We start from the raw sequence: 26,363 nt of genomic DNA on the forward strand, positions 1-26,363 counted from the left end.
TTTCTCTGTTTAAATTTTACCCTTATTTTATCTGGCTAGGTCATGTCTTTAGTGGGACTATTTCACAATACTGATTATACCATATTGCATGTTGTCAAGTTAAAGACACTTGTTAATACGTCTGACACACCTACTTATCTTTGGTTTAAGCCTATGCAATTGCTTCTCATTTTGTACCCAATGATAAATCAAAGCATTAATTCAAGGTCAAAGGCACTGTCAGTTGACATAACGCAAGAGTTTCTTTGTAAGGATGAAAAAGTCACTAAAATATCGGGAAGAAGGTTTGGCAATCCACCCGTATTTTTCTTCTCAAAGTTTGTAAAAAGTTCTTTGTTTTTTATTGTTTAAAAAATGAACAAGTTAACCTACACAGTTTAAAACGAGTCAGTAGAAAATAGTTTGTACTTCTCTTACGTGAAAAGTCCTTACCAAAAATGTCTTGCATCAACCAAAGTTTACTAGATGATATTCCCAAATATGTCTAAATATTTTCAAAACCTCTATAAGATTGCAATTGGGCTGGTCATAAAAACAACAAGAGAGTATCAAAATTCTTTATTACAACTTTTCTTAAGTTACAAAAGTAAAATTAATTGTATGAACACCACATTTTTTCTGTATAAGTAATGCTTAATGATATACAAGAATAACAGGTTTGAAAATCATTTTGGTGAATATTACAACAATTCATTATTTTATTTTACTGCAATTAACAATACACGTCTAATCTATGTCAACGTTTTAAACCCCGTTTAAACGACCCGATCCCGACCACCCTTTCCCGTTCCTGGTCAACAGAGCATTGTGTTTACACGACCCGTTCTCTGCGTCCGACCTGAGCTCAGTGTGTTGCTTCGTTGGAGAGCGTCGTCATTTTAGATTTTAAAAAGTTGTTAGTTTCTTGCATCTTTATTGAAATACAAAGCTTGAGAAGTGTCCCACAACATTCTGTAACCGTCAAAACGTCTTTTTCCTTCTGTGGAGTAGATTCCGTCATCTCAAAACCACAAACAAAACTTAAAAGACAACTCAGACCAGATATCAAGGTTGGACTGAGAGATTTGCCTGGTGTAGAGATTCGGAATTCACATCCGTTCCTAGCAGAAGTGAGCTATCCCCACCCTTCCTCCCCAAAGCTGATGGAAATCCTTCCAAACCTCCCTACCCGATTGCCAGCCAAATCGTGACCAGGAGCACGCGTTTACTTGATCCGATTTTAGGGCCGACATTGATTGGACACGATTTAGGGTCCCTAAATCGGGTTGTGTCACAGAAAACGTACTACTATAACCCAGAATGCCAACCGCATGGTAAAAAGCATTAAGTGTTTTGAGAGAGCTTTGCCTGTCAATCCGTAGGCAGCGCCACCAGCGTCGCTATGCTATTGCATGGCAACGCTGGTGGCGCTGCCTACGGATTGACAGGCAAAGCTCTCTCAAACCGCTTAATGCTTTTTACCATGCGGTTGGCATTCTGGGTTATAGTATTACGTTTTCTGTGGTTGTGTAAACGGGGCTTTTAATTTATATTGTGGAAGATTGTTTAAATCATGCTAAGTGATGTCTAATCTATATTTAAACATGGTCGAAAAAAAATACATATAAAAAATATTTCAGCATTAGGCTACATAATACAACGATTATCCTACTTATATAAATACTGTACAACTTAAACTAATTGCTCATCACGTTTCACTTCACAACCCTGATTTCCTTCGTAACAACTAATTAATAAAGCCGTAGCCAATTAATGGCTTAAGTATCACAGATTCAAGTTTTAGGCCCGCGTGTTTCTATTGGCAGTCATAAGCTAAACAAGGGGACATACAGACATTTAATATTTTACAGCTAAAAAATATTTAGTTGACATCATCAACATACGGCACTATTAACATACGGTAGCTATGTAATCTTACATAGGTTGATTTAATCTTTTGTACACTATTATAATAATTGTTTTAAAATTAAAAACTTTGGAAGGCACTAGTTACACTTTTTTTAAACCCAATTGATAACTTAACACATATACTACTTCCCCGCTGAAGCTGAATAGTTATCTAACCAATTTTTATCATCTACAGAAGCAAATATTGAAGCTTCATTTTGAAATACTTTGTTAAATCACAGCACCATGTCCTAGATAATGTTACTCTTCCAGATTTTTAAAACCGCACAAAGACATGAAATCTGCAAACAGGTTTCTATCATTGAATCGTTTTATTAATCCTAGTCGTCAATTTGAGGGTAGATACTATTCAGTTTTTCCTTACGCAATTAGCCTAGTGATTCTATTGACGAATTGTCAAGCTGATCTTATAGTACCTACTGACAAATTCATAAACCCTCTTTCTTAGGATAGGGAACCATTGTTCCAAAGCATTGCTGTTATAGCTTGGTTGTGTATTTTGAAGGTTTTGAAACATCGTCTTCAAAAGCTAAGTTATCCTGTCCGGTTATACCAGACTGCTGAACAGAGCCGAGGGTTGATATCTGAGGCCATTCGCTATCCAAATCCAGCTCTCTGTCGACAGCCAGGTATTTCCTTCTCGAACTAGTAAGATCGTGGTTACAATACCGAAACTTTTTAAACATTAAGTAATTGACCACAAACATCTCTAGGACTGTACTAATGACAAAGTTGCCCAGTGCCAGCATCAAAACAACCATCGGAAAATCAATTTGTGGTGGGAAACGCAGTTGGAGAAATCGGATGAGCCATTGAGCGGGTGAAACAGTTATGTAGATACAGACGCAAGTCATAACGCATAGAGAAGTGAAGAAGATTTTGTTCTTATAGATAGGTTCTCTGTAGGGTGCTCCTTGGGAGAAAATAAAAGCCATAATGATGTATTGAAACTGAGCCACGGAGAATACCGCATAGTTCTCGTAAGAGATGTAATACGTGGCTCCTACGTACTTGAAAGGCTCGAACCAAGAGTACTTTTGAACTGTTAGGAACGATATCAGCTGAACGAGTGACATTACGATGATTTGCAGCAGCAGCGACATGATCGGAATCCTAGAGAGAAGACTTGTCAAAGGCACTTCTGGCACTAATGGGCCGGAGTATGCTTTATTCCGTCCAAAGAAGAACGCCAGGTGCACAACAAGGCAGATGTCTATAAAGAGAAACTCAAAGTCAGTCAGATTGCTGTCAATGCTGTAAAGAATGATTGTTGACATGAACTCCATAATACTGTAGAGAATCATGAACTTAAAGACGCCAAAGGAGGTGACCAAGGCCGCTCGACCTTCCCGGATGACCCTGGGTACGCAGGAGATGTTGGGGATGGCGGAAGTGAATGGAGAAGCGACCGATGACTCTGCCTCTGACAGTGAGATTCCTGCGTGTGCTGCCTTGAGAGCTCCACAGTCATTGGCACCATCTCCACACATTGCTGAAAACACAACATTGAATTATCAGATAACAAAGTATATATAACTAAATATAAACATTGGATTGAAATATAGATTATGAAGTTATTTTTTATTCATCTAGTTACAATTAATGTTGATCTGGTTCTGGTTGCTGATGGTCAAAGTTTGACAAAGTCTATTACTTGATAGCGGTTATTGACATTTACCTAAAAGGGTTTTCTATACACTGAGCAAGATAGGTATGACACTTTTTTCAGGACTTATGAAGACAAAATTCAGTATCTTTTATTGATACTTATTAGTTCTTAGGCCTGTACTGTGTTAAAATACTTCAATCAAGATATTGTTTTGTTAAATATAAGACATAAAGACAAATTAGCAATATAATTCAGTAATCAACATTATTGCTCAATATCTTTCTGCCAAACAGTTACAGTATTTCCAAATAAGGAAATTTTTTAACTAATAAAAATTCAAAACATTCACTGACCGACATAGTAGCCGAGCTGCTGTAATTCCTGGATCAGCTGTTGCTTCTGGTCGCTGCTCATTCGGGCAAACACAGCTCCGCGCACGGCTATTCGAGGGATCAACTCTGGAGCATGTTCCCGGATGACTGCCCAGGACTTGCCAGATATAGCAATCCTGTAGGGAGCAGTCACTTTAATCCCCATCTCGTAGTCTCGTAAATCACTGGGCTCCTCTGTAATTGCTTCTGCAGCCTTCTGAAACGTTTTTTTTTTTAATTTTAGTTTTTTTCTGCTGTATAAATTAACATTGGACACAATAGTTGAGTATCTGTATAAAATTGTACAAAAAAATTATAATAGGTACCTATATTCTAAAAAATTTTAATGTAAAAAAGGAAGAAGAAAAATCAATTTCAAAACCCAATGTATACTAAGCTATCACTCCGTAATGAATGCAGACGAGACAATTCCAATGGTATTGCTCTAAGAATTCACTTTGGGAATATATGCGCACAGAGAAACTACCAACTGATATTTATCTTTATTATTCTATAATACATCTCTATTGTTTGAATAAGCTTCTCATTCGATTTGTTTTATGTTTTTTTTTTTTTTTTTTTTAATAAGGAATGAGGAACTCTCTTCATATTATTATAGTTACTAAATAGATTTGTTTCACATTAAAGAAATAAGTTTACACCACACTACACTGTTTAACAACCTCTCAGTCTAGAATTTGCAAGTGGTTATAAAGAAAAACATTACCTCTATCAGAGGTTATGAGTAGTGATTGTTAGTCCTTTAGTCGGGGAGAATATAGAAGGATTTTGTATGGTTAAGTTAACTTAGAGTAGTATGGCATAAAATATCGTACGTCACTCGTCCAAAATGTGTTTACCAAACTCATATTGTAATCACACACTCGACTTCGTCTCATAAGGGAACGACCACACTCGTCCGGTAAACACCTATTTTCAGGACTCAACCATTAACGATGTAAGATTATGTACTATTTCACATCACTGAACATTATCATAGTGTAAAAAGTGTAGTCTTTTAAATTGGAACCCATCCAATTACTTTACGATGTTGATTGATCTTATACCTTAAGAAGGCTGCCACCACAAGAGTATAGAATTTGTGGTGGATTGCAGTTGTTTTCCTCCTCTGCAATAACTTCTACAACAGTTTCCCCTGCCTCAATAATTCCACATTCTTTCGCAACACTCACAGCTGTCAGAATATTGTCACCTGCAAAATAAATAATCGGCTTCATAATACTGGACTATAGTTTAAATACTTAAAAACATATTTTCAACAGTTTTTGTGAAATCACAAGTTTATATCAAATAGCTTAGCTTGTATAATCTTTGCAACTCTGAGCCTCTGTCAATTTAAATGAGTAATTTTGGAATAGACATTTGAAATCTGGAAAAGAGATTGAAAAATGTATGGGTGTTGCAGATTGGCATATCGTTTGGCCTCCATTAGCTTATCCATTAGTTCACCATGTTAGAACTAAATTCTAATTAAAAAATGATTTTGAATAACTTTATGAAGTGTTAACTAAATTGCATACACATATTTCTCTATATAACAGTGTTCAAATATTTTTGAAGGACCGTATCTCAGGCTTGTACTATAACAAGTGTTTTTATTTTTTTTTACTGAGAGACTTTAAGTTTAGTCATTTAGTTTTGCAAAACTAGTTTACCTATTGAGCTCAATTTTTTTTTATGAACTTAGGTATGTATATGACCAATACAAAATGTATACACTTGGGGTACATAATATGTTGTTTTTACACAATTATTTGAAAGCATATTACCTCATAAAAATCTTATCTGTAGTTTTATTGATTTATATATTTTATGTCAAATTATGATATTGAAAACTTAATTATTTGTTATGTTTTGGTTTAGCTCATACAGTTGTGAAAAAGTAACAATAGTGAAAACAAATAATGACATGAGTTTAAATGAGTAGAAAAAACAAACACTTAGGATTGGTTTTACACTACTTTGGTCCTGGCGTAATAGTATATTTTCCTTAAATGGACCACATCTAAAACCACCATATTACTACAACGATCGCTAAAAATAAAATGATCCATAACCTAACGTACCTGTGACCATAACCACTTTGATTCTCGCTCCTTTCAACATGCTGATTATTCCAGTTGTCTGAGGTTTCAGCCGATTCTCCATTATGATGAGACCTAAAAATTCTAAATCTTTTTCGATTTCATTCCTGCTCATCTTTTGTACCTTGACATAATCCGACTCTTCCAGAACTCTGTAACCGATAGCTATCACTCTGTAACCTTGTTCCGTGTACTCCTGCAACGCTGACATTAGGTTCGGCGGAACTGGAATAAAAAAATAATAATGTTAGGGGTGTGTTATTGAGGAGTATTAATAAATAGGAAAATCACCTTAAACCAGATCAGTAATTCATTAGTGGAAGAAGGATGGAAAATATAAAGGTTTTTTATAAATCTTTTTTTAACAATTTTATACACTGAATTTCCCACACACAAAAATCGGTTCTTTTATTATGGATCTTAAATTGAATAGTTTGTTGTATGTCATTTTGTTTTTAACTGATTTCTGTAGCTACAATGTTTAAAATGATAATTTCATATCATTAGTGAAAAGAAGGTATACAATTCTGGTGTAGAACAACCCCATTCTAAAACCATATCAACAAAACATACTCATAGTAATTTTTGCACATTACAACACCTTTTAACAATTAGAATAAACAATCACTGAAACCCTTGAAATTAAAAATAGTCCAAATATAATGATTTATTAAACCCGTGGTACCTATTGTTCCTAAAACATTTAAGGCCAGATAAAACTTTCATGTCTGCAGTACTTTATTGTGTGTAATGTGTATCTAGAAGAGTTTTAACTCAATCCATCGTCAACATGATTTTTGTTATTTTAGGGATAATAATCTCTAACAAACTGCACCTCCTAGGTGATACAATGGCTGTCTGTCTGCGTAATGGAAAAATCTTTTCTGCAAGCTTGGTCACTTGTAAAAAATGGGACTGCTTCAAACTTCATTTCTTTGCTACTTTTTTAGATTTTAATTATTAGTTTGCTCACCCGAGTGTGGTTTGCTCAACGATTGTATCATCTCGGGAGATCCCTTGCAATAAACCGTCAAATCCCTGGAGCCGAGCTGTCGAGTGATCACGCTCATTCTTTGTAGTTTTGATGAGAATTGGTACTGGTGGATAATACCCATCTCCAAAGGCTAAAACAATAACTAGGTACTGTAGTTAAATTTTGGTTTTGTCGCTTGTAATTGCATTATTCAAAATGTTGCTTATTTATTCCACACAAACCGTAACACAATATGTTAAGACACATCATGTATTTAATTACATATCTTTTTTATGGTTACTAATTTTAAAATAGCCTGTTCTTAACTAGAAAAAAGATTTGTTGCTCAAATCTGTGCTCAGTTTTCTTAAATCAACCTTAATGCTCATATGAGTTATATTCATTTTGAAGAGAACACAAATAGTTGTTTTTTGGAGGCAATAACTTCACAATGGAAAAACACATTAAATAACACAAAGATTTGTTAATAACTAAAGTACATATTTCGTGAAGAGTTTCAAAAGCAAAATCTAAATATTGAAGATAATTTCAGTAAAAAGATTGACATGCCCTTTGTCAAAAGGTGGGTGGATTGACGTTGACACTAATTTTTTAATCAGAGTGAATTTAATTACCTGTTCATCATCAGTTTGCTTTTTTAAAGGACGACGCACCACTGAAGGTACCATGAGGTCATATTTCGAGGTGTCTGCAATTTCCGGTTCTTCAAATATCCAACCAGTTGAATCAAACAACTGGAACAACACATTAATCAATGTAGTTAGTATTACTGGACAAATGCAACAGGATATTCATGTCTGGTGTGGAATAGGAGGATTCTAGAAAGACATTTCCCATTGAAACATACAACCAGTGAAAAATAGAGACTTGTAAGGATGGGGTGATTAGAAATAGACAATTTATCACGCCTTCAAAGAAAATGTGCCCAGCAACCTTCAGTTGCTTTATTTAAACCTAGAGTTAATTTCCAGATGCCTGTTATTTCTAAACAAGCTTGAAAGCCCACTTAAAGTATTCAGAGTGTCATTTAACCCTAATAGAAAAGGAGGGATTTAAGTGCAAGGAAAACTTTTGTCACTGAACAATTAGAGAAATATTGTTGAGTTTTTTGCGCTCTGCTAACTCAGAATTTTCTAAATCAAAGATCTGTAATTAGCACTCAGTATCATTTATACTCACTAAAATTTCCGTTAGAACCATTTGCAAAAGTACAACTCGAAATGTGTACATGGAAAATCAACTGTATTCAAAAGCAACAGTATACAGAAGTACACTTCAGTTAAGTGGTGAACCACGTTTTCTCCTTACCTTTACATCGAGTGGGTCGCCGCAGACGACGCCGTCAATGATGGTGAGCGAGTGACAGGATGCCATCCCATACAAGAGTGGCGTGAGCGGCATCTTGGCCACGTCTCTGACTGGTGGATGGAGGTGAGAGTTTGTTACGGGTACGACACCCCACATGTCCAACCCGTCCTCCGTAAGTGTACCTGTCTGGATCCACACTCGTCAATACATCGTCTGCTACTACATACAATAAGTAAAAAGTATAGTTGTTCAGCACAGAAAGAAATCGAGGAAGAAAGTAGGAGCTTGGGTGAATTAAAGAGGATGGTCCAGAATCAAGTGTGGAAGGCTTTTGTTGCAGCCCTACATCCCCCTCGGGAAGAAAAGAAATAAAGTCATAGTCAAGTAGTCAGCGCCGTCAGCAAAGATTTAAATCAAACTTTAAAACACTGAAAAATATGAACTCTAATAAAACTTCACCAATTATTTATAATTTTGTAAATGAAGTCATTTTAGTAATTTCTACACCTAACTATTTTACGTTTGAAAAATGCATTGGTACATTTTTTATAAGAGCAATTTTATCGTCCCTAGTTTTCTGATATTCTTCATCAATGTTGTCTTGATGTTTTGTACATCATATTTTTTCACGGCCAAAAAAATGCCAAAATAAATGATACAAATTTAAAAATTTGTGGGGTTAAGAACGTGTATTCACTTGCCTCTTGGGCAGGAGTTCTACAACACAAAACGTCCTTCCATTTCTTAAATTCTTTCTTGCTATACTACTGTAACGATTGATAATTCGACAACTAACAAGCCAAAAGGGTGAAATTAAATCAACCAAATGTACCAGAAACTAGAAACTACTATAATTTTTTTTACTGTGCTGATAGTTTCATTTGTAGTAATTAATAAGACCAAAAATAAACTTATGGTGTAGAAAATGGCTAATTGTTGTAGAATAGTTATTTGTGCAACTAGTGAGAAAAGTGAGCAATTGACTCACTCGAGAGAAATCCTTACTCACGAGCCGTAGGCGAGTGAGTAATAGTTTCTCGAGTGAGGCAATTGTACTTTGAACTCGAGTTGCACATTATACTTTTCCTACAGTTACGATAAAACAAATAAATTGGTGAAGAAACATAACCTATTTTTACACAGAAGTTGACTTTTAATATAGCATCTAACGTGAAGTGACAAATACAACAGTACAACAGCTGACCAGCTGATTTACAGCCAGTGCTGCCAACGTATTTCGCGCGCATACGACGTTGCCTGCATGTTACGCGCTCACTATTTCGTGCCTTTACGTTGCAAATCTGGAGTGAGATAAAGTAATTAGAGTGAGACAATGTTAACATTGTCTCACTGATGAGCGAATTAGCCACTTTGCTTTCTCAAATCAGTGAGAGAACATGTACATTGTTAGGTAACTGTAGGAAAAATAAAATGTTGTCAATAAAACCATTATTATGAGTAACACATTACTCATTTCAGCGCTCATACCTTGTCAAAGCACACACAGTCGATGGAGCCGGACACATTGATCACTCTAGAGTTGATGCAGGATATCTGGTACTTCTTGAGTCTACTGAGGGCATACAGCTTGCCGATGGTCATCGTGGCCGGCAGGGCCGGTGGGATGACTATAGTGATGATGTCCAATGCCTTCAGGATAATGTCACCTGGCTGCAGACCCCTACTGCTCTGTAATATGCATAACACTTTAATAACACACATTATCAAGATACAAATATACAGTAATCGCTCTGAGAAAGTATTTGTGATTAAATTGTTTTAGCAACTACAATTTGTATTTTGACCTCTTCCGTTTGGTTTTTCTATATAACTGGCTTACAATTCTAAAGAATACCGTATACCAGCATTTAGAGACACTTTTAGGACTTGGCTTTGTTGGTTACACCATTGAATTTAGGATACTGAACCAGACGCCTATCTATATGGACCCAGCTGTAGCCAGTAAAAGTTCAAATTGTCATTCAAATGAGCCCATCACAAAGTGTGCTGCGATATAAAATTATAATTTCATCTCTGGTTTTAGATAGTGAGTGCAATAGTTGATGTGACATTAAAGATGCTACATTAAAATGTCTCCTGCCATATTGTCTTGGTTAAAGAGTTGGCGCATCCACAGAGAAATATGGTACAGAGGAAACATTCAATGGTATATACTTAAGTGGTGTCTAGCAATAGTTGCTGGTGTCTAGGACAAAGTCCAACACTGCCTCTCTCTCCCTCATGTACTATAACGCTCTTAGTGAAGAAAGAGTGCCCTGTACGATAGGAATTTCCACACGGTGCTCGCCGCTTGCAGGCTCTTCCTTGCTCGTCACAAGTATATTTTCAGCTCAACATACTTTAGTTGAAAGAGCACAGTCATCCCATATCGCTTTAATAAGAATATTATTCACTTAAGTGTGCATTTTAAGATCAATATGAATGTAGGCAATTGAGTGAATAAGGTCTAAGATGATCTGTATGGCTTAATTGACTAAGATCGACCGGCTTCCTCATCCAGGATCATTTATTGAAAATCTAATGATCAAGGACTTCTGTGTCCAATTTTGAAGCATCAAAAAGCTATCGGCACCTCTGACAATGAAAAACCGTACTTTTCATTCCCATATTAAATCTCTGTACCATCTTTAGGAAACGTTCTACACTATTACTTACTTTTATGATTATTGTGTAGATTAGTCCAATCAGCGCTATGAAAGCCAGGATCCAAATGAACTTGTACGAGTCTTGATCAAACTTGAAGTCTGCAGGAGGAGGGTAGAGGATAGATCTGACGAGAGATCCTTTGGAGGTTAGGAAGCCTGTGCGTACCACGACTGCATGGACCTTCTCATTGCCGTAGTAGCGAGTCTGCAAGACCTTAGTGCCGCAGAAGAGAGTGTGGTTGGCATCTTCTTGTTCACAGTACAAAACATTCTCGTTGGGAAGAGCTGTTTTAGTTACTGGTACACTCTCACCTGAAACGTAATAGTGCTCTAACCATCTGATTCAAGTAAACAATTGGGTACTACAACAATTCATTCTACAACACAAACCGTCCTTCCATTTCTTAAATTCCTTCTTGCTATACCTTACCAGTTAGCATGCTTTCGTTCACGATGCAGTTGCCAACGAGTAGCACAGCATCGCAATGCATTAAGCAGCCATGCGTCGGAATCACAATGACATCACCAGGCACCAGGTGGGTAGTGGGGATGTCCTCGTAGCTGCCGTCGCCGCGTCGAACTGTCACAATATCTGTTGCATGTACAGTACGATGCAAGTTCTTCTGGTTCTGAACAGACAAAAAACGTAAGTAACTAAGTTAAAGTCAAGTATATATTCACAAGTACCTACTTTTGACTCAACAATTGGTAGCTTACCTAGACACAATAATTCTAAACAACTTTTCTACCCAAATAACTCTTACTTCTACCAAATACACCCACAACAAAAAGGATGGTTGCCACAGTATTGACAAATCCTTTACATATCAAGAGCAAAGACTCAAACAGCTTTACTTGCACCTTTTCTCACCTCTGTGAGATTTGACACCCTTTTGAACTTGAATGTCAAATTTGCTCCATACAAAAAAGACTAATGAGATTTTCAAACTCATCTGGTTGCACAAAATGCAAGGCTTGAAGCTGGGTCAAAATTGTTGGCCGGACAGGCTTCAAGTTGGTAACCTTTTGATGGAGAACAAAACGTTGACCATTCCAAACCTTTTACATAATTTCCATCCAGTGTTCACCCAATCCACATTACTGTACATGTAACATTAATTATTATTTGATTGAAAATATCCAAATTGATTTACCTGATGTGTTTGTATGACTGCAGATGACACTCCGAACAATGACATGGTCATGATGGCAAAAGTGTAGTAGATATAATTCTCAGCAAACCATACACAAATTGTGAAAACTTGGAAGATGTAAAACGGATTCAACACCTCCAACAGGATCAAAGTTAAGATTGTCTGTAGTTTTACGAGGATTTCGTTCTTTCCGTAGATAACTCTCCTAGAATGACCCAAATCAAAAGATTTAGTTATATTCTGAGTTATTTAAGTAACATTTATTCAAGTTTAAAAACCAAAGAAGAATTAACAAAAAAATAAATGTTAGATAGTTTACATCAACCAATATGAATCAATATGATGCATCAATTTTTTCATTATATCATACCGATTTTTAAACAATAAACAGCCGAAAAAAGTTTTATTTTAAATCTTTATAGTAGAGTTACACGACACAAGTAGAAATTTAAGGTACGAGCCTTGGTGAGTGCCTTGAACACTTCTACGAGTGTCGCCAACACTATTTATGCGAGTTGCATACACTACTTTACCTTAGACAGTTTTTTAATTACTAACAAACACGACTCATAACTTCTAAGAGAGGTTTTCCTTTATAACCTCTCATTGCCACTGACATTGATGCAATGAATCATTGTACCAAACACTAATTGCACCAGTGGGGCACAAGGAATATTTCTCAGGTGCTGTTTGACATCACTAACTGCTGCGTCTGAAGAAACAGACGATTTTATAATTTTTCTATTATTAAATTAAACTGTCATAACCAAACCAAACTAACCAAACGTGCTGATAATGGAAAAATTGAATGAAGGTTTACTAATCTACAAAATCATTTTGTTCATAAAATAAAATTATAAATGCCTAACATTTAATTTTATAATTTTTTAAATTATAAAATTAAACTGTCATAACCTAACCAAACCAACCAAACTTGCTGATATGAAAAAAAATTTTGACAAAAAGTTAGTGCTACCAGCGGGATTCGAACCCGGTACATTCGGATTATCATCCCGCCGAAACGTTATCCACTACACCACGGAGGACGTCAGTTCAATTACGGTACGTATCGTTGCGGTAATGGTGTTCCCTCAAAGTGACGTCAGCAGTTAGTGACGTCAAACGGTACCTGAGAAATCTTCCGTGTGCCGTTTTGCTAATTGCACCACTTAAAAATTAAATTAGTCTTAACAGCTGATTAGTTAAAGTTCAAAGCATATTAAAATTTTACTTCTATTTTCTAAATACTTGAACCTCATTGATCCGTTACTCATGTTTTTAAGTAAAACAATGGCTGTTAAGTAAGTCAACAATGCAATTAAGTGAATTTTTTCAATTCTAAGTTCTGAACTGAAACGGCTACTTTAAAAAACGGTAGTAACAGTTATTCTACATGAAGGTATAATTCACAGTTTGAGTTGAGTTATTTAACACTTAGAAGCATCGTTCCGCCCAGTGCTTTCAATTGCCTTCAAAATTTTATTCATATCATGATAATAAAACAATTTCAATTAATAATGATGATAATAATGATTATAGAGTAAAATATTCCACCCGTAAGCAGACTCAACAATACTTTTCGGAGTCTTACCACGGAGTAAAAGTAAATTATTCTAGGAGATGCTTCTGTGCCCTGCGGTTCTATACACAATATCTTTTAAGTCATTAAATAGGAATGCTAATGACTTTGTAAACCGTTTTCCTGTTACAGATAATGATAGAAGTCAAGGTGCGCCTCATTTGTGACTGAATTTTGTTGATTTGTTACAGTAGGGTATTCTACTAAACTGACATTTTGAAATACTTCATGCTAGTATATTTTTGGTACCTCATGTATTGTTCCTTGTGGTCCAATCCATGATATTCATGAAGCTGACTTTTAGTTACTCCCTGGTCTAAACCCACAAGCTTAAGAAAACTGTTCTTGTCGTCGTCCCAAATGTAACATAACTTCTTCACCCATATGGCTCGTATTTCTTCCACCTCTGTAAAAAAAGAAGTGCCAAATGAATCCAAAGGTTTTAGCTTCAATGATCAATTATAATTCGGCCGCTTAGAAAGCGACCTCCTCCAGCATTAGTTTAGCATTAGCGCACAGGTCGTTTTCTAAGCGGCCGAACTATAGTTAGTTTCAGTGCCAGTTAATTAATTTTTGAGGTTTTTTATATTTTTATCAGGGGTGCCCACAAGGGGGGGGGGGCTGTGACGCAGACTGTGTCATTGAAATTCTTGGGGGGGGCTTCAAAAATTCAAATGGGGGGGGGGGATAAAGTTAATTGCAATATTGTTCAACGTGACGAAAATCAAAAATATATTACGAAGTCGCCAGATAGAAAGTCTATTAATTATGTAATGACAATAGTTATATTATTGAATTCAATTAGTTAAAATAGGATTTTAGGATAGTTTAGGATTCGTGTTGGAAGTTATTATTCAAGATTAGCAAGATGTGAGATCTGAGTACTCCCTATCCCGCCCGTGTTAAAATGACAGTTTTTAGATACACATAACTTTTACAAATATTAACCTATCAGCTTGAAATTTTTGTACTAAGTTTAATACATTATTACCAACAATAATATGAAGCAAAAAAGTTTTTGAACAAAATTAAATTGTTAGTATGATTTTAAAAATGTTATAAAATATTTTGTAATTTTTTAACATAAAATATTTTTTTTATTTCAAAGGTTTTTGGTTGTCATGGAAACTGATTCGTATTATTGTTCCTTATCATATGAGGAACACACACACCATTTTTTATTGAATTTGGATTATAATTGAGGAAGAAAAGTGTACCAGACTAAAAACCACTTGACTTTTGGAAAACGACAAAAGTACCCCCTGTCACAGGTAGTAGTAGGACCCTTGGACATGCTAAAGTAAGAGTGTATAAAAGTCGCTGTATAGCTTAAAATATTTTTTTCTTCCATAATTTTTGGTACTATGTTCGTGTTCAGGAAAGTGTGTTCTACAAAACTAAATAATAAAAAAATTTAAACAAAATTATTATTTAACGGCGTACCCTCTGCGTCTTGATTAGTAGTAGGACCTTGGACATGCTAAATTAGGCTACAATAGTTTATAAAAGTAGTTGAAAATTTTAAAAATAATTTTTTTCTTCCTTAATTTTTGTTATTTACGTGTTCAGAAAAGTCTGTTCTACAAAACTAAATAATAAAAAAATAAAAAAAAAAATTTTATTTGGGTACTGTGTTACCTTAAAAAAGAATGTAACAAGAACAATCTTGTTATTCTTTTTCTTTGTTCTTCTGTTCTTTATTAGGTTTCTCTTCAATTCATACACAAATTCAACGAGTCGCCATATTTAGGCCTACTCATTGCCCAATCACATCAGCCTTTTACTAAAGTTACCATGGTTACTAATCCCTCAATCACAGTTTACTAAGCATTATAATCGTCATCATTCACCAGCTGTTGTATCTGAAATCTGTTGTAACATAGCACACAGCAGACAGAAGTGTAAAACGAAACAGACGATTGTTTGGCGCAAGCGTTGTTTCCATTTCCATTTTCATCAAAGGAGCTGTGATGTTTCCAAAGAGAGGGAGAGGGGATCGTTATATCAAGAGAAAGACGCTTAAAATTCGTTAAGCAGAGGTTACGAACTCTATATAGATATTCTGGCAATAACAAATTGCTTAAATTGAGGTGACTTATAAAACTCTAATTTTATTTAGAAAGATAAGTTTTCCAGTCCTGTACAAAACTGATTCACGGTAATCAAAATTCAAGTACAACTTGATACACACAGAATCTCCGGTTCCCGATCTGGATGATGGCTAAGTTATTTAATTTAATTTACAGTTACATATTAGTACCCGTGATAAATCAAACCCATTATGTAAGCCAAAGCCACACGGTTATTAATCTCACTTGGTTTTGGATTCGCTTAAAAATGTGATTGGAAATGGTTAGGGCCTACACAGTATTCGTAAACAACATTTTATGTAAACATATAAGTGACAGCTAGAAAAAGGAATCTTTATCAAAACAGCTGTTCGTCATATATGACGTGTTCTCTCAACAGATTATTAGTATTTCTTAAATGATGTAGGTATGTAGTAAACGTGGAGAAAAGAAAACTAGAAACATCACACAAAATTGGGTTTTTGATCGTCCGTTATTTTATTTCGAAATTAGTGAGGCCATATTTTAATGGCTAAGGACACTCTCGCCAATCCTGTGAATACACTTAGACTATTAGAATCATAATCGGTACTCTATGTTTCTTTAGAGTAGGCTGCGTAAAATGCCTTCTGGGCCGTGATAGACGTACATAAATTGAGATAAGACATATTAAAATTCTTCAATGTATAAAACGTAAAAATAACCCAAAATATGTATAATTCTGAGCAACGTACAGACAAAACTATAACTTTATTTATATAGATTAACTGGGTTTGAATTTTTAATATCTATAAAATTGTATAAAACTTATTTTAGTTTTACAAATAGTTCTGGGCGGGGGAATAATGTTTCTCATTTGTTGTGTACCTCATTTATGGTGGGGGGGGCTGTTGCTCAATTGGGGGGGGGGGTGCGTCATGAGTCTAGGGGGGGATGGGCACCCCTGTTTTTATTACGACTAGTTTTTTACTCTGTAACAGCAACAGTAAAAAGGATGTTATATTTAACTTTATAACAGGTTAGTAAACACATATTTGTTATTGTTAGCTGATAATATTTTTGGAATTGAAAATAGTTTTGAATCTTTTAGATTGACTATTTGAATAGTCAAAGCTTTTTAGTTTGATTAAAGCTGTGTTCACACCAATTACACAAGAGTTTAACATTTGACAACAATCGAAAGTTTACCAGAAACAGTTTTTGTGTTTGCAAAGAAATTTTGTGATTTTTTTGTAACAAATGTAAAGAAATAATTTTCTCACTTTGGGCTTTGAAATTGGATTCCATCTTTACGGGAGGTAGTATTCAAAACATTAGAAAATTAACACACACACACACAATTAATACATATTATGAGAGACACACGAGTAACTTTTCCTGGGTCAATTGCCGTAGAAGCGTCAATTATATCAATCACATTCTAGGAGTTATATTTAAAGCCAGTTCAATATCATAGAGCTTAATTAACATTGTATCATCTGTACAATCATTTCTTATAATAGTGAGTCAAGCTAGGTAAAGAACAGTTTACCTTTTATGGCAGATTTAGCAAGGTGGATCTCGAAGACCTCTATGGGATGACTCTTCTTCGCCCTTGAAAGCTGATAAGGATCTAACTGCTTCATAGGCTCAGAATGATCTTGTCCTTCCTGTAAACTAAGATAAGGTCATGACTTTACAGTTTTTGTGCTGCTTCCGTGGTTTACAAGAACAAAATTTGAGTTTTTTTGAATTTTAGTTTTCAAACTACCTTGAAATGAAGATGTTTGTCAAATCCAAATTCAAGAGTTTTACAATAATTACCGGTTGTAAATTCTCCCCAAATGTTACTGGTACCACAAAAGGTATTAATGGAAAAAGAAAGTACCAGGAGAACCAGAATAGCAGGAGGGGACTAGACTTGATGATGTTGGAGATGTTTTTAAACCATCCCCACATTTTGTGAGTAAACATTTTTTTTTTAAGAGGTTGGCGGCCTCTAACCTTACCCGTCCACATACTAACCGCCCGTACAAAGATCGTGTCACAGACAAGGGAAAAAATCATACACAGCAAAGCAAGGAGTGAGCCGGTATAGTACAAAGGTGAACTGAACTGATAAAATGTTTTCGGCAGTGACCAGGATCCGAACCCACGACATCGCTGCCGACTAAGCCACCGACTGACTATAAATAATGAGATATAATTGCTTGTTTAGCTAGAACTGCTATTATTGTTAGTTGTTTCATTTAATGTATGGTACCTTATTAAAATACCACACCATTTTCTAATATTAGACAATCAATCTCATCTTAATTAGTATACTCAATAATAAATTATTGGCAAGTTCACATACCTACCTTTGATTAACTGCAGACATCCTTTTAACATCTTTTATGAACAATGAGGTGAACCGTTTTTCATATCTGTCCTACAACAAAATGGAACAGGTCACAAAATATTGAATTGTTTTGCAAGTGGATGTATCAAAATGTAAATCATATAAATTGCATTTAATTTAACAAAATTAAACTTCAATCTCTGTTTAATCTACTACTGCTACAAAATTTTCTAAATCTCCCTAGAAATGATAAAACTGATCATTTGGATGATATAATTGAAAATGAAATGAGTAGAAAATTAAACGTAAAACTTAATAGTAACAGAAGAAAAATCTAATTAAACGTTATTTCAGTGGTATCATTTAGAGAGCTCATACTGATGTGTTCTTTTTGCTGCTATCTTTTTTAATAAATAGTACAAACATTACGAAATGTGTCTATTATTTTATTACAGTTACTCAACTTTTTATGTGCATGTTTCTATCCGGAGTAACTTTAAACAAATAAAAAAACATCTGTACACCATCTTTAGATTCATAAATGCTTTTCTTTCTTTCAACATTTTACTCGCCAATAAACACTAAAACTCACCCTGTATATTTTTAAAACATAGATTACTTATACTGTTGAATGTTAAGGACAAAAACATGTTTATTTTCCCAAAAGAATCGGTTGGTTTATCCGTGATCATTTCTTTACGTACCAAAACCAATACTTTTTCAGCCTGAGCCAGCGGACATCGTTTGTGGGAGAGGAAGAGCATCCACTCAGGCCACCAATGAAAGACGAGTCGTAACAGCCCCAGTGAGAGGAAGATGAACATCCACATCACTGTATTGTGTATACGGCTCAGGCAATATCCGTAGATCTCCTGCAATACATGGTAAATATTGTTGTGCACAAAAATCTTATAATGTGGATGGATATGTACCTAAAGTCCTAAAGAGACCCTGCACAATTAATGAATCAATCAAAATCTTTAGAGGAGGGTAAAATCAATTAAAACTTTTAAAAAAGCACCCATATTTCATTGAAATTGTGTAAAAATTATGTGGTTTCAGTACATTTTATACGAAAATTAAATGTTTGTTTATGACATGGTCAATCTTGCTGTGATTCCGTCGTTGTCTTTTCCCGACACGACCACAATACTTGTATACGTGTATATGTTTTGTAAATATATACTATAGTATTAGTGATGAGAAGATGAATTCACAAAAGGTATCTGAAGATGCTACCATGGTGTCGAAATGCATAGGGTGACGCAACACTTTTACCAACAAGAACCCAAGTTAAAACAACAAAGGTAAATCTAATATCAATTTTGTTGATTGGTTTATTTCAAGTTCAAAGCATTTAGTTAAAAACTTTGCCAAAATACAAAATTTGGACGTATTACAGTAGTTTTGTAACTTACCATTTCATCTTCTTCTCCATGATTAAGATAGTTAGATTCTTCCACCTCCCAAAGTTTTCCATTTTTCTTGTTTGTTTTTTCATCTGTAAATTTTAATTCTCATATTAACAATTGGTTGTGTCTCTGGGGTTATCTTGCAAATAAAATGGAAAGACTGGGTCTGTGTATCAGTAGGCTATTTGTTTTGACGCAAATTTTAAAATGGCAATAATTTAGTTTTAAAAATCAAGGGTGAAGAGGAAGTAAATTATTTGCATGATAGTGATTTAATCTGAACAAATGGCAGGCTTGAATGGACAGGAACAGCGGAAGTGTTCCGCTCTATTGGCTGGCTGGCATTGTAATCTGTGGCCTTGGAAGGTGTCTTATCCAACACTGCCATTGCCAGTGCCACATGGATATCAGCACCTCCACTGGCCCTCCATACAGGAGGCGCTGAACTACATGAACAATGAATGAGTTTGTGATTATAAGCTATAGAATTTTATGGCTGGAATCCAAGTGCTCAGTCGGGATTAATCAATGCAGTTTTTGCAAATTAAAGGTAAAATTGCTAACACTGATTGAATTTGATAAAACTGTGGTTTTGCTCTTAGTTTATTAATAAAATGATTGTGTGAAGAGGAAAGTTTTTAATTTAAATGTGTTATTATGTATTGTAATAATAGCAATGAAAAGTAACCTTGTGAACAGAGGACCAACAAGCAGAATAAAGTAAACTTTTATGACAGGAACAGGCTATATAAGCTTTGTCTGTCAATAAAATGTAAACTAAAATGTCTCAATAAAATCTTTATACTAAAAAACTTTTGCAAATCTTTATGACAGCTAGCCTGACCACACTACTGGACCGAATTACACGAGGTTGGGACCAAATGAAAGATATATTCCTGTAGATGTTCAGAATCCCTTTATAAAATAAAATAGGCCCAAAAATAAGCACGAAAAATGAATTTAAAAACAAATTAACATGGGCCTTATGGGTTGCCATGTTTTTAACGAAATAACAACAAAATATAAACAGAAAATCTAAACAAATTGAAGAAATTCCAATCACATGTTTTATTAACAGCGTGGGGTGAAACTAGAGAAGTTTGCACAATACATACTTTGGGTCGAGCTTTCGACCACGCTGCGAGCTCTCGTGTAAACTAAAACAGCAGTTTTATTTTACAGCTGCTCTGCAAAAAACACTGTTACAAAACACCGCTGCCACAGCAAACCTGCAGACTAAGCCAATTTCCATTCACCTGATTGGGTTTCAATAAAATATATCATTGAAAAAAATTCAGATTTATTCCTTGTTTAAATAACATTAGGTATAATGAGTACTTAGGTTTGCTGCTACAGCACAGGGAACCTTTGTATATAGTGTGTTTTTTACCAGGTTTTAACAGTATGTGGCTTTAATTAGGCTTCAACGGTTTTCTATCTGAGTGCATTTTGTAAAATATACTTTTTTTTCAAAACCAAATTACAAAAAAAACCCTGAAACGATAATGCCAAAGTGTCTTTGGGGCTTTAGGTAGTTTGTAATTTATATTCTTTTGATTAAGCTTAATGGACACATTTTGAAAGCTGGGACCTAATTTTATCAGAGTGTGGATTATAAGAACAAATATTTTTTATTTACGTGAAAATGTATGTTGAAATTCTTTTGTTTATTATATTTTGAGGCAATCAATAAAATACTTCATTACGCATATGTCAAACATTCTATGAAATATGACAATTTTAGTATCATTTGTCCAAAGTAGGTCCTAGTTCCATTTTTATCTTAAATGCTTAACCAACAAATTTACATGATAGTAAAAAGTTTAGCTAACTGCTTGTATGACTGTGGTCTTTACAGTAATTCAATATTTTTGATGAGTCATTTTGTATCACAGTATCGCAGTCATTATTAAACATGATTCGGACTTGAGTCAACTAAATTATCATTTGCTAGTTCTTTGTTCATTATAACAATTATCGAGTTGTTTTGATTATAATTACATGTTCCTCATGACTTTTATTTTCTTAGTTACGTAGTACAGCAATTAAAACAAAAAACAAAAAAAAATCAGTATAAAAATTTCAGGTAGGCCTATAACTATTTGCTACAAGTAGTTAAGTATTGTGCAAAATAAACAGTATTTTTGCCCAGTCCTGCAGTCTTTCTTCAAAATATAATTCCTCTGAAAACCTCTTAAAATCAAGGACAAAAAATATTAAAATACATATAACCCGCAGACTAAGCGAATTTCAAAATGTCTTTGAATTAGATTCATACCAAAATATTTCCATAAACAAGACATTTTTCCCATTTAAATATAACCCTAGATTTAACGAGTACTTTGGTTTGCTGTTATGGAAATGGTAAAAATAAAGTATTTTTTGAACAAATGCTAATAGTATAGGGTGGGATGAATAAATTTGTCAAATTTGATCAACACACATCCATAAACAAGCAAACTGCAAAAGTTACTTAATTTCCATAAAAATAACATTGGAAATTTTTAATTCACAATTTTTGAATTTTCTCCATAACCAATAATCGTGAAAAAACACTTCAATATACTAATGAAAAGTATATCGGTACTGGGCCCAGAGGTCTATCAGAGCCACCTACAGTAATAGCTACCCTTCCCTATAAGGAAATTCGCTAAAATGACAGAGTGTCAAGAAATCATCAAACAGCTGCGATTTTTGACTGGTTGTTCGTTTGAGTTCAAATTTGCAGCATTATATTTTAATAGTAAAGACCTTTAATTTGATGTACGAGTACATATCAACCTATGCTTACTTTAAAGATTTTCTTCTGGCTCCTAGCAAGCCCTGCCGCTGAAAGTAGTATCACTGAATAAGGTGTGTAAAATAAGTTTACCTACCAATGCATTGAAATGATCACATTGCCATTCCTAAACATCAAGCAAAATACCTCATTGCTGTTCTAGAGCAGGAATGGATCATTCCCACTCCCTAATCAACGTACTTTTCACCCTTAAGACACAAATAGCTATCAATATCCAGAAACATTTTCCCAAGTTTTGTAGCTCTATCTTGATTGATTTTTACTGTCCCGTGACTGTTGTTGTGTGTATATTACAGAAGATTAGGTCTTAGAAATGTTCATGTGAAAATAACGTACACTTACTACAGGAATTAGTTACATTTAATTTCATCAATATTTTTATTGACTAAAAAAAATTGAAGAACAACTTACTCTCAGCGGCTGAGGACATCCTCCCGAAGCGAGGAGGCAGTCGCTCCTGAAAATAGTTGTAAAAATTAAAAATGATTTTTAAAACCACTTTTTTACACTACATAACCATTACTTGCATGTACAGTACATGAGCCAGAACTTTCAAGCTCTATATCAACTATCTCATCTAGAACAAACTGTTCTAACAACAGCTGTGTAACAGCTTTAACAGACCTTGAGCAATGGAACTTTAATTATTGTTCAACCATTTTGTAATTGCTGCAATCAGTGCTCAAAACACGTGTATCATTTACATACTTGTCTTTCATAAAATAGTTTGTTGTTTTTTTTAGATAATCCAAAACATCTACTAAGAATCGTGCAATTTTTTAGCCAACCTGTTTACTTCTCTGTGTGATATTTGAAGGTCATGATGCAAAATGTGTCTTATATTTTTGGCATATTTTAGTATATAGATTTAACTGTTTTACTCTGTACAGTATTATAGACTTCTTTAAAAAAACTGATAAAATTCTAAAGAATGTATAGCTTCAGGTAAAATTTTATATTTTGGCTTGGAAAATTTACCATTCATAGGCCAACAATTTAGTTAAGAATAATATTTCTATCAATATATCCAATCTTATAAAGATTTAGAAAAACAAAGGTAGATTAAGTGTCATTTTGTACAATCTCTTATAATGGGAGAGTTCTTTTTACACAACTCTATGAATGAATCTACGATGCAAAATCACTTGCCGTATGACAATTCTAACTATAGAAGGTCTTAAATCGAACATATTAGAGACAAATTGATACGGTACAAAATTAATCACAACTTTATCAACGTCATAAAATTACAACCCTCTCCTGATTGTAGATGTCAACTTCAAATTTTACTCAGGACTAGTAGGACCATAAAAGTTCCCACTTTGTATAAAATTTAGTAGTAGTGTAAACAATAATCCAAAATTTTGAATTTAAAATCTATGACAGGGCAAAACACTCAATGCAAAATTAAAAGCCTCTATTATCTGATAGGTTGTCTGCTATACAACAGTACTTGAAGGGCGAAGTGTCACGGGTCGCTCAGGACGCTCGTGTAGGTAATGGTCATTGTGTGTAATCTTCCAATTTGAGGCTTCACTAAATCATTCAAGCTAAATATATAAAATGCAGTACGGTAACAATTTTATTCACAGCATCCAACAGTCTTTTTTTATAATTACAATTGTTTTATTGCAGGTTTTGTGTTGGTAGTATTTATGACTTCCCTCTGAATTTCGCTATATAGCATTGCCATGATTATCCAGGTCTCGGTTCAATCTCGGTTTGGAGTAACTTTACTTTTTTTAAGACGCCCATAATCCAAAACCATAGGTGTGAGTGCCTGTGCGTCTATATTTAGTTATAGAATAATGTTTAAGGGAGTAAATGTCACAAAAATGTTTTATTTTGATTAAATTAATAATTTATATAAAACTGATGCTTAGTATGGAGTTTTACTGGGATGGTTGCAAATATTACAAAAAAAAACCCAAGATATTGTCCAAAAAATACTTTATACAGAAACATTTATATTTTCAAAATCATGTACCATGCGCGTGTGGCCGGACAAGGACAAAATCAGTCTGCCAAAAAATCAAAGTCTGGTTTTGTCCAAAAAATACGAGGCATGTTTTTTAAGTAAGTACCGTTTTTAAATTTCTCCGTTCCTGCACTGCAATTGGCATTTTCAACATTTGCGCTGGTTTGGGCATCTATTGGTAAGACCTAGCTGGAAATTCGATAATAATCGCCCGTGTTTACATCCGGTTACAAGCATTCAAAATGGTGCCACCAATTGAGACTGCCGCCGACTGTGAAGTGCGCGCTGTAATTCAATTTTTAAGTTCTTAAGGTGTGAAAGCTATTGAATATCATCGACAGATTAGTGAAATGTATGGCGAGAACATTATGAGTGACGGAATGGTACGCAAGTAGGTAAGGGCATTTTAAGAAGGCCCCACCAACGTTCATGATGAGCAAGGCAGTGGGTACGGGAACAGTAATGACGCCGCCCAGTGTGTTGCTCATCATGAGCGAAGGCCCCACGTTGGTGGGGCCGTATTTAAATGCCCTTATCCACTTGCGTACCATTCCGTCACTCATAATGTTCTCGCCATACATTTCACTAATCTGTCGATGATATTAAATAGCTTTCACACCTTAAGCACTTCAAAATCTAATTACAGCGTGCACTTCTCGGTCGGCAGCAGTCTCAATTGGCGGCACCATTTTGAATGCTCGAAACCGGATGTAAACACAGCCGATTATTATCGAATTTCCAGCTAGGTCTTACCAATAGATGCCCAAACCAGCGCAAATGTCGAAAATGCCAATCGCAGTACAGGAACGGAGAAATTTAAAAACGGTACCTACTTACTTAAAAAACATGCCTCGTATTTTTTGGACAAAACCAGACTTTGATTTTTTGGCAGACTGATTTTGTCCTTGTCCGGCCACACGCGCAAGTACATAATTTTGAAAATATAAATGAGAAATTTAAAAACGGTACTTACTTAAAAAACATGCCTCGTAGTTTAAAAAAAGAATCATGCCATGTGTTTAATAGCATTTTACTTCTTCCAGTTGTCAACACAGTTCTAGTTCTATAGAACTAGTCAAATTTAAAAACTTAATGTTAGACAAAAACATTAAGAACATTGGTGCATCTTACCCACAGTTATAAGATTTTTTGTATCAGAGTCATATTTCAAATCATTTTATATCTATTCAACAACATTTCATTTGAAATTCAAATGATAGCCGACAAAGATAAAAACAATTTCCTGACAACATAAAACACCTTGACAGATTTTGATAAGTGGGTCTGATAAGAGATAAGATAAATAAATGTCACAACAAGATGTATAAACATGTGTAGGGCATAATTTCTCAGTAGCAACGTAACATTCATTGAACTAAATTAACCTTCCTGGTACAACAAGAGAAAACATTTCTACAAATTAAATCCTCAACAACTCTTTAGAAACATACAATCAAGCGAATCTAATTTTTATCAACCTTGTACAGTTGTACAAGGTCGGGAGGGGGGGGGTTAGCATACTAACCTTAGACAAAACAAAGCACAACCTAATTATAGACAAAACAATTTACTGTATGTAGACAATGTACCTACAGTACAAAATAGCTTTTCTGAGAAAAATTAAAAATCCCCAAACCAAGCACACTGGCATCAAAAGAATTAAAATGACCAATTTCGGGGTATCAATATTCATTTTTAGATCAAATTAAGAAGTATTAGGGTATCCCTGACATAGATTCGCAAAGTGTTGTCATACTGAAAGAGTTTTTAATGTAGGGTGAGACAATGAGAACGCTACAATTTGTTTTACCTGTCACATGTTAATTGTTGCAAACAATGAATGATCAGCTGTGCTTAAAACATCAATTAAACTATGCCATTTTAGTAAATATTATGCCTGAGGCTATTAACACTGAGATTTTGATGTGGAAACCTATTTATAAAATAGTGGTTCTTGTGCAAAAACCCAGAGATTGTTTGGACCGTATTCCATCCTTGGTCTACATGGCGCTGTTCCAGATTTTAAAACAATGTTGAACTGGGTAAAATTATTTAGGATAATCGCTTAAACCAAAAAAAATAATCGGTGG

At 34.7% G+C, this 26,363-nt stretch overlaps 1 protein-coding gene across 2 annotated transcripts in view; it reads right to left on the reverse strand.

Annotated features, from left to right (window-relative positions):
- Positions 1 to 549: 549 nt before the first annotated feature.
- LOC128989631 (polyamine-transporting ATPase 13A3-like) overlaps positions 550 to 26,363 on the reverse strand; it is a 48,012-nt gene continuing 22,198 nt past the window's right edge. Inside the window, exons 2-18 of one of the 2 annotated variants that reach the window (XM_054411579.1) lie at positions 22,707 to 22,752; positions 19,502 to 19,584; positions 18,788 to 18,955; positions 18,103 to 18,173; positions 17,295 to 17,419; positions 13,944 to 14,100; positions 12,116 to 12,320; positions 11,392 to 11,590; positions 10,972 to 11,273; positions 9,784 to 9,984; positions 8,296 to 8,481; positions 7,602 to 7,721; positions 6,967 to 7,117; positions 5,976 to 6,218; positions 4,956 to 5,101; positions 3,871 to 4,105; positions 550 to 3,400 (exon numbers count right to left, since the gene is read on the reverse strand). In XM_054411579.1, coding sequence (XP_054267554.1) covers positions 2,388 to 3,400; positions 3,871 to 4,105; positions 4,956 to 5,101; positions 5,976 to 6,218; positions 6,967 to 7,117; positions 7,602 to 7,721; positions 8,296 to 8,481; positions 9,784 to 9,984; positions 10,972 to 11,273; positions 11,392 to 11,590; positions 12,116 to 12,320; positions 13,944 to 14,100; positions 17,295 to 17,419; positions 18,103 to 18,173; positions 18,788 to 18,955; positions 19,502 to 19,584; positions 22,707 to 22,725 — 3,624 coding nt within the window. In that variant the 5' untranslated portion in view covers positions 22,726 to 22,752 and the 3' untranslated portion in view covers positions 550 to 2,387. The remainder of the gene's footprint in view (positions 3,401 to 3,870; positions 4,106 to 4,955; positions 5,102 to 5,975; positions 6,219 to 6,966; positions 7,118 to 7,601; positions 7,722 to 8,295; positions 8,482 to 9,783; positions 9,985 to 10,971; positions 11,274 to 11,391; positions 11,591 to 12,115; positions 12,321 to 13,943; positions 14,101 to 17,294; positions 17,420 to 18,102; positions 18,174 to 18,787; positions 18,956 to 19,501; positions 19,585 to 22,706; positions 22,753 to 26,363) is intronic. The other variant, XM_054411580.1, reaches the window with a different exon arrangement.

The sequence above is a fragment of the Macrosteles quadrilineatus genome, unplaced genomic scaffold (genome assembly GCF_028750875.1).
Source record: "Macrosteles quadrilineatus isolate MER2022 unplaced genomic scaffold, UCM_ALF_1.0 Scaffold_3__2_contigs__length_128488019, whole genome shotgun sequence".
Lineage (NCBI taxonomy): Eukaryota > Metazoa > Arthropoda > Insecta > Hemiptera > Cicadellidae > Macrosteles > Macrosteles quadrilineatus.